Source organism: Mesoplodon densirostris, chromosome 20 (assembly GCF_025265405.1).
Source record: "Mesoplodon densirostris isolate mMesDen1 chromosome 20, mMesDen1 primary haplotype, whole genome shotgun sequence".
Taxonomy (NCBI): domain Eukaryota; kingdom Metazoa; phylum Chordata; class Mammalia; order Artiodactyla; family Ziphiidae; genus Mesoplodon; species Mesoplodon densirostris.
In genome coordinates, this window is record NC_082680.1 from 29,916,204 (window position 1) to 29,930,353 (window position 14,150).

Consider the following 14,150-nt stretch of genomic DNA (forward strand, 5'->3'; position numbering starts at 1 on the left):
AAGCCTTTTGGAGGCTTCTGCATGCTAATTAAAATAGGTTTCCCATTCTGTTTTTGATTTGGGAGGCTTTGCTTTTAAGTGCGCTTCTTAAATGATCTTATCTACTTGGAACTCTTGTCACAGTGGTCATTGTAATTCTAGGTTGTCTTTAGTAAGATTTTGCCATTTGTGTAGATGTTTATAGCTTCCAAAGCCATAGTTCTTAGACATAAAATAAGCAGCTGTGCTGAAAGGTAGCACGCTTGACTCTTTGGAGCTTAAAGATCCCATTCCTTTTTTTTGTTTGTTTCTTCCTTCTGCTAAGCCTTTGGGTCTCTTGGAGCCACACTAATAACTAAAAGGGTTGTGCTGCTGGGTTGGGGATTGTGCAGTGTTTTACAGTGTACCTCATTGCTTGGAAACTTTCTTGAGGTTTGTGGGTGACCTAGTGTCAATCTAACCTGTCCTGTGACCACCTTATCCTAACACAGAGTCTTTGAGTTAGGTGGCGGGTGCCCTAATGGCCTTTAAGTGTTTGATCCGTGCCCACCAATTTTTGCAGCTTTTTTGGCTTCTGAGATTCCCACTAGCAGTGGCCTTTATATACACAAAATGAGACAAATGGGCACCTTAACAAACCAGCAGTAACCAAGAGATGTTACTGCGGACTGGCCACACCACCAGCAATTCCCAACCTGGAACTGGGAACTGGGGAGGGCACTGAACCACAAGTGAGGACGGCGGACTGGAAGGAGTTTCCCGAAGGGGGAATTGCAGACTGGAATGCCAACTAGGTTGGGAGCTCAATGCAAAGAGAGCCGAGCTCAGAACTGAGAAGCATTTACACGCAGCCTTTGGAAATGGTGGGAAAGACTGGGAACTCAAAGTGCTCTCCAGGCAGCAGGCCTGTGCTTCTCATTGTCCCCGAAGCTGTCAGAAGTTCACTTTGGATCCCATCACTGACACCAAATCTGTTAAAAAACAAAATTCAGCTGAGTACATTGAAAGATCAAATTGGCTTCTTTCAATGATCTGTGAATTGGGCAGCATCCCATGGAGCCAATAGGAGGGAGCTCCCCAGAGCTGCACAAAGTGAAAGGCTTTTATGGACAGAAGGGGCGGGAAAGGGGAACTAGCACAGAGTGGATTGTTTCAGGCAAGGTCACCTCCCTTTGGGAGGCAGCTGGGGGCTATGAGGTGTTTACCTCCCTAGGGCTGCCCAGGGAATTCCAGACTGTTTGGTCAAGATCACATTCCTAGGAGGCACTGACTCCGCAGTCAGGTTAGGTATTAAGTCTCGGTTTGGTGCCGTGGGCTTAGCACATGCGACTCCATTTGGGGCTTATTGTCTCTTTTTTTAACCGGAAGTACACCAAAAAGAGAGAGCATCCCCCAAAGAAAAATGTTACAATTATTCTTTTGCATCCCCCTCATGAAGTGCACCTTTTACATCCTGGCCCAACTTTGTTTGTCTTTGAGGAGGCTCCTGTGTATCAGTAGGATCCCTGGGAAAATCTCCCTTTTTGCGGCATCTTGGCTGCTTGTATGAGGGTGTCACACTTGGGTCACCAGTCACTTACATTAGACCCACGGGCTGCCCACTGGGTCTTCCTCTCTCTTTTCCACCTGTGGCGTGTCATCCAAGCTCACTGCTTCTTGTATTAATCTCTGGCTGGTCTGGATTCTCTGAGTATGGATTCTCTGAGTATGGGCCTCTTGGGTTAAAACTTCCTTGTAACTGATGGGGGAAGAGAATCTTCTATTGGTACCTCTTTCAGATTCGAAAATTCATCTTTAATCAGACTAAAGCCTTGTTCCCGGAGTGGAGCTTGACTGTACCTGGGGAAGAGGAGGGGGAGAGATGGGTGCAAACACACAGGGTTAATTTCTCATGTAATTTCAAGGAAGTCATGATCTTCTCAAGCCCTTCCTTACTAAGCCCAGATCAAGAGCCCCTGCTCTAGAGGTTGAAAATGTAGCCAACTTGTCCTGCTTTTTTTTTTTTTTTTTTTTTTTTTTTGCGGTATGCGGGCCTCTCACTGTTGTGGCCTCCCCCGTTGCGGAGCACAGGCTCCGGACGCGCAGGCTCAGCGGCCATGGCTCACGGGCCCAGCCGCTCCGCGGCATATGGGATCCTCCCAGACCGGGGCACGAACCCGTATCCCCTGCATCGGCAGGCGGACTCTCAACCACTTGCGCCACCAGGGAGGCCCCTGCTTTTTTTTTTAAGACAGAATAATACCTTCCCATGAGACTGTGGGGCAAGGGGGCATTCCATGAGTTCCTTAGGTAATAACAGTGTGAGCTTTGGGTTGCCACTATTTTCCTCAGCCTGTATGTTTGCCTTTTTTTTTTTTTTTTTTTTTTTGCGGTACGCGGGCCTCTCACTGTTGCGGCCTCTCCCGTTGCGGAGCACAGGCTCCGGACACGCAGGCTCAGCGGCCATGGCTCACGGGCCCAGCCGCTCCGCGGCATATGGTATCTTCCCGGACCGGGGCACGAACCCGTGTCCCCCGCATCGGCAGGCGGACTCCCAACCACTGCGCCACCAGGGAAGCCCTGTCTGTTTGCCTTTTAATTTGAAGGCAAACATTCAGGAGCTTTCCTCTTATGGAGCCAAATCTGCGATCTTTATTTTGTGTGTGATTTCATTAATTACTCCAAAGTTTGGACTGTCATCCTTCTGACAGAGCTTTGACAGATTCTGTTGCTTCTAGATTGTTTTCTCCCCGTGGTTTGACTTGTATTATTTAGCCATCTAATCCATCTGGAATTTATGTTGGTATATGCTCTGAGGTAAGTGTTGAATTTGAGCTTTTTCCCATTGCCAACCAATTATTCTTCAACCATTTATTAAGTAATCTTCCCTTCCCCACTGTATTGTAACCACTTCTCTATCATATAACAACTTCCTATATCTTACAGGGTTTTCTTCTGGGCTTTCTGTTCTGTTTCACAGAACAAAGATATGCCTATTTTTGCATAAATGTGTCTTAATATCGTGCATAACTAAACCCCTTCTTGACATTTTTTAAAAGAATCTAAAGTATGCTTACCAGTTTATTTTTCCAGATAAATTTTTGAAAACTATTGAGAAATCCTCAGAAAAATCCCCTAAGAATTTTGATGGCAATCGCATTACACCTATAAATTAATTGAGTAGGACTGCCATCTCTACAATATTTAATTTTACCAACTTGGAACATTGTTATGTCTTCCTATCCAGCTAGTCATTTAGCTTATATTTATTAGCAGTGTGTTAATATTTGGCACTTTCACAAATTTTAACACCCACAAAAAGGGCAGGTTTCCCCTCTCCCTACTTTGTACTATAACAGAGATGTAAAAAAACATATTTTCCTTGAATTGTCACACACATGTAGTTTCAGAACCAAATTGTGGCAGTTAAACTTTTAGCATAAAAAGATAAAAGCTGGAAGTAACAGTAGGCTGCATATCATGTCATGGAATTTGCTTCTTAGTTTCGGATCTTTTTCTTTTAGAAACACAAGAAGATTTTTGGTCACAAACACACGAGGTCCTGTGATGAAATTTCCCCCACGTGCCCAGAGTGAGGATTTCAGTGGAGTGGGTTTCCCAGTTACTTTGGAAACCTTCTTGCGGTTTTATTCTTTCTTCTGAGAGGATACCTCTCTCCACATCCTCCTATCAGTGACTCTCTGCTGCCCTTTCCAAGTGCCCTCCCAATCTGTACCTTCTAACTACTTGGTGACAGTGTTTTGTAAATGAAAATGGGGACAAGTCTTTATGAAGACACTGGGTAGAATATCTGATATCAGGATGATCTCAGAAAATCTGGGCCATCTGATCAGTGTTCTTCTCGTCTAGCAGATGGGGAGGTTTATTGGGACCGGCACCAGTCCACGGCCCAGGGGTTGGGGACCCCTGACCTAGGTGGAATGACATACTTTCTGGGGAAGCCAAACTTTGTTTTTGTGATACAGAACAAAATAGATGAGAGGGAGGATATGACTGTTGTTCACCAGAGCAAAATCTGGAGCAGGTCTCCTAGGTGGGGAGCTTGGCCAACTCTTTAACGGATGCAGTCTGAATCCCTTTGAATCTTCTTGGAGCTCTGAAAGAGTGTTAGCTATGGACATAAATCCAGCCTTTCTGTTTTAAAAAAAAGAGAAAGGAGGTTCTCTTTAGGATGTAATTTTCAGTGTAAACGCATACTACAAATTCCCTGATCTGGGTGTGTTTGGGTGGTGGAGGGAAGACTGTGATTCTCTAGGTGATGATAGCCTCCAGATAAAGGATAACATCGGATCTTGCAAGGTTAAGACTGTAACCTGAACTTATTTGAATACCTCAGATGCCGTTGTTGGCAGTGGCAGCTCTTCCCTGGTGGAGTGAGGTCGTCCTAGCTGTGACTTAGCAGCCTGTGCCAGGTGAGCAGGAAGCCAGGACTGCAGCAGCAGCAAGAAGTTGAGAGGGCCGTCCAGCTGATGGAACCACAAGCTACCAAGTGGCTCCAAGGGCTTTCTGCTTTCTTCCGGTTTGATCCAAAGCAAAGGAAGGGTACTGAAAGGTAGGAGACTAGGGTTCCAGATTCAGTTCTGTGGCGCAGTTTCAGGCAGGTGGCTGCCCTTTCTGCTTCCGTTACCTCATCAGCAAATTGAGAATGAGAAAACCTGCCCCACTGCCGGAGCATGATTGTACAGATCAGATGAAACTTTATTATGTAAGATACTCTTATCATTGCATCTTAGAGACCTTCATCACTTAAATAGAAAAGTAGAAAAAGGTTAAGGGTTGAGGGTGTTTAGCTCAGTGATCGGGCTGATGGAGTGAGCACACGCCCAGAGTGCCCCACCGTGTCTTGGAAGCTCAGTCCATGGACAGGGTGGCTCTCAAAAAGCAGGGTGGGGAAGGGACACGGTCTGTCGAGGTTCCGCTGAGGCACCTAAACCTAGTGGCCATTGGCCGCTTCAAGTCGGTATGGGCCCATGCTTTTTCTCAGCCCTTCAGAGCCGCCCTGCCACTTTGGTGGCATCATCAATCTGGCATTTCATGTGAATTGAATTAGGTGTATCTTTTGCTCACCCAATTCGTCAGTTGTTAGGAAATACAGATGAGTTGATGGGTCTGCCTGCCCGACCTTTCTGTTTTCTCAGCGGTGACTTTATCTCTGTGATTCTATTCCCTAGTGCCACCCTGGTGCCACCCTCATCCCCTCCGGAACATCATCTCGTACACACGGGTGGTCAGAAATTCACCGACTGTCTCATTTCACTGGCTGTCGGAAATGGTTTTCTTCACAATAGCAGTTTTCTCTTCCTTCTGTTGTAAATTGTGCTTGGATTGCTCACAGCTCCAAGTCTTCTTCTTTATTCATTTATTTATTTAAATTCCAGCTCTGCTTTTTTACCCTCTGGAGGAGAAGCCGTCTGCCTTCTTCAGGCAGCTTGGGGCAGGGAAAACAGCAGTTTCAGGCGTCTCCCAGTCCTCACTCCTTCCATCCCAGCCCGCAGGTTGTTGCCAGAATGATCTTTCTAAATGGAAGTGTTTTTTTACTGGCTCCAAAGCGTGATGACTCCCCTTGGCCCATCCAGGGTCCATGGGCCACACAGGTGCACAAAATGGCTTTTATTTGTCCTGCGCCGCGATGGCCTCCACAAGGTTTAAAACAATTGAAATTAGTAAGAACACGAACGCTTAGGGACTTCCCTGGCGGTCCAGTGGTTAGGACTCTGCGCTTCCACTGCAGGGGACACGGGTTCGATTCCTGGTCGGGGAGCTAAGATTCCGCATGCCACACGGCCAAACAAACAAACATGAAAGCTTGGAAGATGTCTTATAAAAGCCAGGATTTGGGTTTCTCTTGGGAGATGGTTAGATGGGCACCAGGAACTGGGTCGGGCCGCCCCTTAGCCTCCTCCGGGTTCTCCAGCTGCCACCCAGGCCTCGTCGCTCCTTCACACTATCTAGGTGGGGACTTGTGTTTGCTCCCCCTACTGCAAGATCCAGTTCAATCTGAGTTAGGATCTACCCCTTAACAGCAGAGGGATCCTTCCCAGTCAGGCCCCACCCTGTCTCTGCCCTCCCCTCCCGCCACATTCCCCCAGACATTCTCACAGTAGCTGCGCCACTAAATGGATAGTTGTTTGCCTGTGTGAATTTGCTTGCTCGTATATTTTATCTTATTTTATTTTATTTTACTTTTTACCAAAGAGACCCATTTCACAGACCCCTCTGGAGCACTCGTTAGCGGCAAGGTGTGTGCCTGGCCTGGCCACCTGCGTGGAGTGTTTCAGGGAGTTTCATTTTAGATTTTCATGGTGTATTGATCCGAAGCTTCTGTGAAGGCCAAGGAGCAGAGGAAGGAAGAGAACGGATGGGCCCTTCCTGTGCTTAAGGTCATTTCCAAAACAAAGACATTCCATTTGCAGACATTCTGCTCCTTGAAGCTAAGGGATTAGCAGCAAAATGATGGTTTTCCTTGGTTGTCAAACATTTCCCAGTCTTTAGCAGAGTTACAAGAAAATTGACATATCAGCCTCATTATTTGTTCTAGACAATAAAAATAATTCAGGCTATAGAGTAATTACTTACTTTATTGCTGTTCACGTTAAGTCCAGGAGTTTGCAGAGATTTTCAGAAATCTGGGCATTTACCTCTCTAATTTCAAGAAATTGTTCTGTAGTCTGGGCTTTGTCTTGCTGGGGCCATCACTCATCTGGTTTCTGTGCTATGCTGGTTCAAAATCTTGATTTCCCCGGAAGAGTCAGGCTTTAGGAATTTATGTCACCCTAGCCAAACTTAGAAGGTCTGTTGTAAACTGGAATATTCCTTTTCTGCACATTTACAGAACACCCTACTGAGTGTGTGGCCCTGTCCTGATTTCTGGGGAAACAAAAATAAATCATAAATATGACGTGGTCCTTGCCATTTAAAAGCTTATGGTCCAGAAGTGGGAGAAACATGTAAACAAATATGTTACATGTAGTGCGCTAAGTGTAGGGTGACCTTACGTCCTGGGACGTCCTGGTTTATGCCTGTTGTCCTGGTGTAGCTATTAATGGTACCCTCTTTCAAAACTACCTAAGGGCCAAAGTCAAAGTCTCTCTCAATGTTCGGGGTATAGAGATGGTAGAAAGCAGGGAGAAATCAGTCTGTTTTCCCAGGGTAGACACCTGCGCTGGGTGAGGAAGGAAGTTTGGGCAGTCAAGGCCTGGGGGCTTGACATGGGGGTGGAGGCCAGGGCGGGGGTGGGGGGGGGGAAGAGGGTTTAAAACTCTGCAGGCAAAAGGGAGGAGATTGTTCCTGATGCAGCAGTTAGTTGGCTCAAGTTGGTCATTGTTTCCCAAATTTATCCTGTGGAAGAACTTCCCCAGGACACTTGGTCAAAATACAGATTTCCAGAATCTGCTGGCAATTTGGATTTGGACTTTTAAAGAGGGGCCCCAGATGATTCTTGGACATATTAAAGGTTCAGACCAATTCTGTAGAGATTATGGCCAGGGCTACAAAGGGTCGGAGGAGAGGGGAGCAGGAACAGCAAGACTAGAGCACAAGTCACAGATCAGCCAGGCAAGGGTGACCCCAGCCGAGACGACCCTCAGGGGTAGAACCAATCGGACACATTTACAGTAGATCTATGAAAACTAGGGAGTGTGGGAATTATGTCAGTCACAGTGGGGATGCAGAGGAGGGAAAAGTTTCGAGAACCGCTCAGGAGGAAGAAGGAACAGGACCTACTATATGCCAGCTACAGATTTAAATGGGCAACAAGACACCTGTCAGATCCAGGAACGTGGGGGGGGGGACCTTATAATCTGAAGGTTTGTGTGGTGAGCCATAAACCGAAAAATATGACCAGTTGGATTGTATTGTGGCATATTTCATGCAGACCTGAAAAAAAACCGACTCCTGCTTATTTCTCATCTTTGTAGTCTCCAGTACGGTCAAGACAGTTGTATTTATCTCTGGGAAGGAGCTGGATGAATTCTAAAGCATCCAGACACCCCAGCCCTCTAGTCTAGACTTCAGGCGAACCCCCATCCGTGTGTTATGGTGAGACTACCTGCCACGCCTGATCTTGCGTTATTTTTGCTTTTGTTTTTGTTATCAAATGTGTAAGACAGTCATGATTCATCAACAGTTTGCTGTGCCAACCCCATTCAGTGGAGACGTCCGTGTGGCAGTTTCAGCCTGACTTTGTTCTAAATTCTGGAGCTGCTTTCTCTGTGGGAACCTGCGACTCTGGAAATTACAATAGTACAAGAAACGCCTTATCCAGGCAAGATCATGAAGCCTGGTTGTTTGAGGCAGATTCGCTTGGTGCCTTGGTGATTCTGAGAGGCGCAGTCCCTAAGTGGAATCTCTTGATGGAAAATGAAGAAAATCAGAGGAGAGCTCTGCTACTTCCCTGCCTCTCCCTTCAAACATAGAGGGTTTTTATTTTGAAGGTTGAAATCATTAGGCCTGTTGGCAGACTTCGGAAGCAGCAAACGGAGTCAGAGACCAAACACTTAGAAGTTATGCCTCAAAAAGGAGAATGGGAAACGGATCAAGCTCTAATTTCACACGGTAATTTAGCACCCTTTACCCAAGACCTGGCCACGGCGCTTCCACCAGTGAGGACTGAGGAGCCACAAAGCATCTAAAATCCCAGCCCTTGGCTACTCTTGCAGCGTTGCTGAGGGATCTGAAGGTTGAAGGTGAACAGGCTGAAATCTTCCACGCCGTCCTATTAGGGAGGGGAAAACACAATCAACAGCGGCCTCAGAGTTTTTTATAATAAGGGGCTGAACTTCTCTGCGATCCAGTATCACTAACGCCATTAAGTCGCAGTAGCAAGATGAGAAAATAAAAATAAAAAGGGAAGGAGGCACAGTCCAGCGTGCACGTACACGGAAAACGGATCTTCCCGGCTCCCGAAGCCGCTGGAGCTGTTGGGGGCGCCAGGGTCCTCGGCCAGCGGCCAGGGTCGTAGCAGAGAAGCCCCTTCCCGCAGGGAGGGCGCGACCACTGTGGCGCGAAGGCGGGGGGATCCGGCGGGCGCGCGCGCTTCAAAGTGCCGCCGCCGCGGGCGCCCCCGCCCGCGGGCGCGAGTAGTACGGTCCGAGGGGGCGGCTCCTGGGGCGCGGCTCCGCCGCAGCTGATGCGCGCCCAGCCGGCCGTGAGGCGGGAGCCGGGAGACGGGAGCCGGGCCGCAGGGACCAGGAGCAGCTGAGTCGCCGTGCAACCAAGGCCGAGCTGCCGGGCGTCGCGGACCCGGGCCCCGAGGAGGCCCCAGGAGAGGCATCTCCCCCGCGGGAGTCGCCGGGCGCGGGGGCGCCGTGGCCGCACGTTCAGGAAGGAGGACGCGGAGGAAGCGGCGCTGCCAGCCGGAGGAGAGGAAGCGCTCCACCCGGGCCCCCGACGGCGCTCGTTTAACCACATCCGCGCCTCCGCTGGAAACGCGTCCGGGCGCCTGTCACCGGTTCCCTCCATTTTGAAAGGGAAAAAGGGCTCTCCCCTTTCCCATCCTCCTAGGAGCCGGAGCCGGAGGAGCCGCGCTCATGGCGTTCAGCCCCTGGCAGATCCTGTCCCCCGTGCAGTGGGCGAAATGGACGTGGTCCGCGGTGCGCGGCGGGGTCGCCGGAGAGGACGAGGCCGGAGGGCCCGAGGGCGACCCCGAGGAGGAGGACTCGCAAGCCGAGACCAAATCCTTGAGCTTCAGGCAAGTACACGCGTTCCTGCCAAAATGCAAACGCGCTGCTATCCATCCATCCATCTGCGGCTCATTCTGTGTGCGTGTGTGTGGTCGCCACCCGCGTAACCGTGTTCATGGCAATGCTGCGTCCCTGCCTGTAACCAGGTCCCCGCTGTGCCTTCGAAGGTTCAGGATGTTCTGTCCTCCCGGGTATTTTCTTCCCCCCGTTTCAGTATGAGCTTTCTGAACCTAACCCAGAATCTGCAGTCTCTTTGCATCTCCGTCTGCCTCGGTCACTTTCTCTAAGCTTCGAGCCCCCCGGCCCCCCGCCCCTACACACACACACACACACACACACACACACACACAGTCGTGGATCACACCCGGTGGAACTTGGGGCCTTCCCTGTGGGGAAGAAGTCGCTCCCAGGCTCTCCTGGGGGTCCCCCTGTGTCCCGAAAATGCAGCCTTAATAAAGAAGGTCGCGTGATGACAGGCTCCTGGCAGCTGGTGAGAAATGGTGGTATCTGCTGAGCTGTCACCCGTGTGATTGCGGAAGGCAGGTGACAGTATCCTCGGCCTCTGGCCGGGTGAGTTCCAGACAGGTAGAGGCCTACCAAAGAAAAAGGCATCGTGGCGAATATTGGCTTAATTGTTTTAGAACGAGAGGGCCATTTAATTTTTAAACCTCCAGGAAAGGGCTCTTTTGAGAAAAGGAGTCTGTTGAAAGGGCTTTTTTTGGGTATAAGAGGGAAGGATGACCTCAAAAAAAAAAAAAAAAAATGGTGCTGGAAAAAGGCTCCTGAGGATGGAGGAGATTTCAGGGAGACAGGAGGCCAGACAAGCCCGAGGAGGGCGCGGCGGCAGCTCCCACAGGCCAGTCCGTGCTGAGGACCCGCGGGTTGTAAAATTAGGCAAAAATACTGGACTTTGCGGATATGTAGACTATAAAGGGTGTCGGAAATACCGTTGAAAGTGGTCATTCCTCATTTTTCCCCCCTGGCAGCTCGGATTCTGAAGGTAATTTTGAGACCCCTGAAGCCGAAACTCCCATCAGATCACCTTGCAAAGAATCCTGTGATTCACACCTAGGACTGGCAGACCCTGGGGCCAAAACCCAAGGTAAAGAAAGACTTTCCTTTTTTGCCTTATTTTGTTTAAAGTTTTGAAAATGTAAATGAGGGAAGGAAACGTGTAAATTTAGGGCCATTGGAAAAGGTTGGGATTGTCTCCTTACTAAGCCAGAGCTGTTTGAAAGCTCCTGGCTCATTTGAAATGGTTTTCTTGTTTATTTATTTTTTTTTTTTTACGAATGGTGGTCAGAGGCTTTCTTCCCTAAGTAGGCTGTACATTTGCAGTATGAGATGATCATTATCAGAACATTCCTGCTGGGCCCTTCCCCTCGGCCCCTAAAAAACAAAACTGTGTGTGGTGATGCCGTGATGGAGGTATGTTTAGCTTTGGCTTCACACATTTCTCAGGCCAACTCACTTTCTACAGGGTGTGGCTGGAGACAAGAATTATAGGTAAGAGTTGACTTTTTTAGATAAGGAGGACTCTTAAGAGGCGGTTTCAAAGTTGGTTACTGCTCCCTCTTCCACCAGGGATGGTGGTGAGCCCCTGAGTCCACCCGAGACTGGAGATTCTCTCCCGGTCCCTCAGAGCCCAGCCTTGAGCCTGTCCTTCATCTGCAGAAGCTGCTGCTGTTCCGCTTCATTAGTAGAAACGCTTTTTGTCCCACAGCCAGCTTTGAGTAACATTTCACCTGTCCTGATCGAATGCGTTTAGCTATCCAGTAAACAGAGTGGGCTGGGGTTCAGCAGTGAAACAGTCCCCGATCTCCACAAACCAGCGTTACGGAGGGAGACGGACCTCTTAGAGGTTAAGCAAAATGCATATGTCAGCTTGTCCTAAGGATTTTGGAGAAAAATAAAGCAGGGGAAGGGGGAACAGAGCCGGGGCGGGTAGGAGGCGCTGAAGGCCGATGGGGGGCGGGGGAGCCCGACTGATCAGGGGACTTGAGCAGAGCCCTGAAGGAGGATTGAGGGGAACAGCTGTGCAGGTTCCCCAGAAGTCAGTCTTCCAGCACAGACGGTGGCACCTGCGAGGGGCTGAGACATCAGCAGCCTGCGCGCGGGCGGCGCGGGGTGGCAGGGTGGCAGGGTGGCAGCATGTTCGAGGACCACGGAAGACAGGCCAGGGCGGCCGCAGCGACCTGCTGGGCAGGGAGCTCTGGGAGCCGCAGTCAGCCAGGTCGGGGGAGGCCTGGGTCACCTCGTAATGAGGCACTGATTTTCCTCCTGAGTGAGACAGGAAGGGGCTGCCTTTCAAAAGGGGCGGCTTGAAGCAACAGAAATTGATTCTCTCACAGCTCTGGAGGCCAGAAGTCCGAAATCAAGTTGTTGGCAGGGCCACGCTCCCTGCAGAGGCTCTAGGCAAGGATTCTTCCTTGTTTCTTCTAGCTTCTGGTGGTTGCCAGCAGTTCTCCGTGTTCCTTGGCCTGTGGCAGCAAAACTCCCCTCTCTGCCTCCTTCATCCCATGGCCAGCTCCTCCCTGTGTGTCTCTGTGTCTTCCACGTGGCTTTCTTATAAGGACACCAGTCATTGGGTTTAGGGACCACCCTAATCCAGGTTGACCTCCTCTTAACTGGATTACTGCAAAGATACTACAGTGGAGCCTTGAGCCACGTGGGTTTGAACTGTGCGGGTCCACTCACACAGATTTTTTTCAGTAAGTATGTTCTAGAGTACCACACGGTCCACGGTTGGTTGAATCTGAGGGTGCAGCGCCGCTGATGTGGAGGGTTTTCAATGGTGCTGGGTGGTCGGGGGTTGGAACCCCTAACCGCCACGTTGTTCAAGGCTCAGCTGTACTTCCAGATGAGGCCACATTCCAAGGTGTGGGGAGTTAGGACTTGAGCTTATCTTTTGGAGGAGTACAGTCCAAGCCACAGCAGAGGGCTTTGAGCAGAGGGATGGTGCCTTGACTTCCTTTTTCAAAGGCTGGCAGGCTGCTGCCTAGAGATGGGCGTCTAGGAGGGATGTCCTTTTCACATGCTTTTTCTATTCCAGTGTCTGTCACTGTCACCTGCAGTGACAAAGTAGAGCCAGCTTTCAGGTATCCAGTTACCTAGTTTTTGATCTGATCATGAATTTATTCTCCCAAGAGTGATTCTATTTTCTTGCTTAGCAGCTTCCTCATGGGTCGCCACGGGAGGTCAGGTTCTCTGTGCTGGACTTCGTGACGGAGCTGGAATTACTGGGGAAATGATATCAGCTTTTTGTGATGTGGTTTTGCTTTAATGGTGAGCTCCATACCGTGCTGCCCTGTTGAGAACTCCCCCGACTGTCCCCCGGCTGCTTTTTACCATGGGTTCAGGCAGAGACCGTGTGGGAACAGGCAAGTCTGCGTGTGGGAGGACTTATGTGTGGCACTTCGCTGTGTAGCAATCTCAGTGACAGAAATGCCGCTTCATAGCTTCCCTTTTCTTCTCTCAGGATTGGCAGATCAGAATGGAGAGTTGAAAGCCTGAGAGAACTATTCTGTGGCCTTCCCCTCAAATTCAAATAAAGCTCACAAGACATGTTAAGTAGCTGTTTGCAAGCCTCTTTGAATTGCTCAGCCTGGGCCGCCCCCTTCCTCACCATCCTGTCAGCTGGTAGTCTGATTCATCCTGACAGATTCTTTGCTAATTGAACGGAGGCCAGTATGGCCCAGGCCCCCAGAACCACACAGACCCAATTGTTTGGTCCTTCCTGTGCCACTGACTCATTTTTACAAGTTTTGCTAACTTGTAGCTCATACTCTCTTTTTCACTCTTCCTAGAAGTTTTCCTTTTGTGTCTTTTGTTTGTTTGTTTGATTCTGGCCACACCGTGCGGCTTGCAGGATCTTAGTTCCCCGACCAGGGATTGAACCCGTGACCCCTGCGGTGGAAGCGTGGAGTCCTAACTACTGGACCCCCCCGGGAATTCCTGAAGTTTTCCTTTTAGAGAGTTATGAACCAAGAAAGCTCAGTGGGGTAGATCATGATTGCGGACCATGAATATGGCAGGGCTACAGACTAGGAAACAGCCACTACCTATTATGAAATCTTTCAATTTAGGGTCTTTAAATAACAGGATGATTCCTTATCAGCCTGGCAGTATCCTTCTAGGGTCTCTTCTCCCCAACACCCAGTCCTTGTCCAGAGCCCTGTTGATGGCCTTGGCATGCATACACAGTAAGTGTAAAAATACAGCCAAAGCACAAGTCTGACCAGGAAAGAGATCAGTGGACAAAAATTTCTGGAGTCTAATGTTTAAGTCTAATTTCTGGGCCTGGATGGTTCTCTTTCTCCAAAAATTGTTGATTATTTGGCTCCTGATAAGGTTAGTCTTTCGTGTTTCTGTGGTTCAGGACATGGGGCAACAGCAGGTATAGATCATGTAAGACTCTGTCTTCTCTGGGGATGATCTATGAGTTGTTAGCTGGTCAGGGTTGGAATTAACATATGTAAAAGATCCTGGCTT

The 14,150-nt window shown here is 49.4% G+C and overlaps 1 protein-coding gene and 1 long non-coding RNA gene across 12 annotated transcripts in view; one reads left to right on the forward strand and one right to left on the reverse strand.

Annotated features, from left to right (window-relative positions):
- The window catches only part of TACC1 (transforming acidic coiled-coil containing protein 1), a 94,477-nt gene that overhangs the window by 27,298 nt on the left and 53,029 nt on the right, over positions 1 to 14,150 (forward strand). For 3 of the 11 annotated variants that reach the window (XM_060085695.1, XM_060085697.1, XM_060085699.1), the window contains exon 2: positions 10,646 to 10,761. The exons of 2 other annotated variants lie outside the window; for them this stretch is intronic. In XM_060085695.1, the coding sequence (XP_059941678.1) occupies positions 10,646 to 10,761 (116 nt within the window). Of the gene's footprint in view, positions 1 to 8,087; positions 9,668 to 10,645; positions 10,762 to 14,150 lie in introns of those variants that run through there. 6 more of the 11 variants (XM_060085696.1, XM_060085698.1, XM_060085693.1 and 3 more) reach the window with 5 other exon arrangements.
- LOC132481120 (uncharacterized) lies at positions 436 to 6,687 on the reverse strand. The gene is made up of 3 exons (XR_009530775.1): positions 6,556 to 6,687; positions 1,560 to 1,818; positions 436 to 950 (listed from the first exon to the last, which is right to left on the reverse strand). It is a non-coding gene; the product is annotated as an uncharacterized LOC132481120 (long non-coding RNA).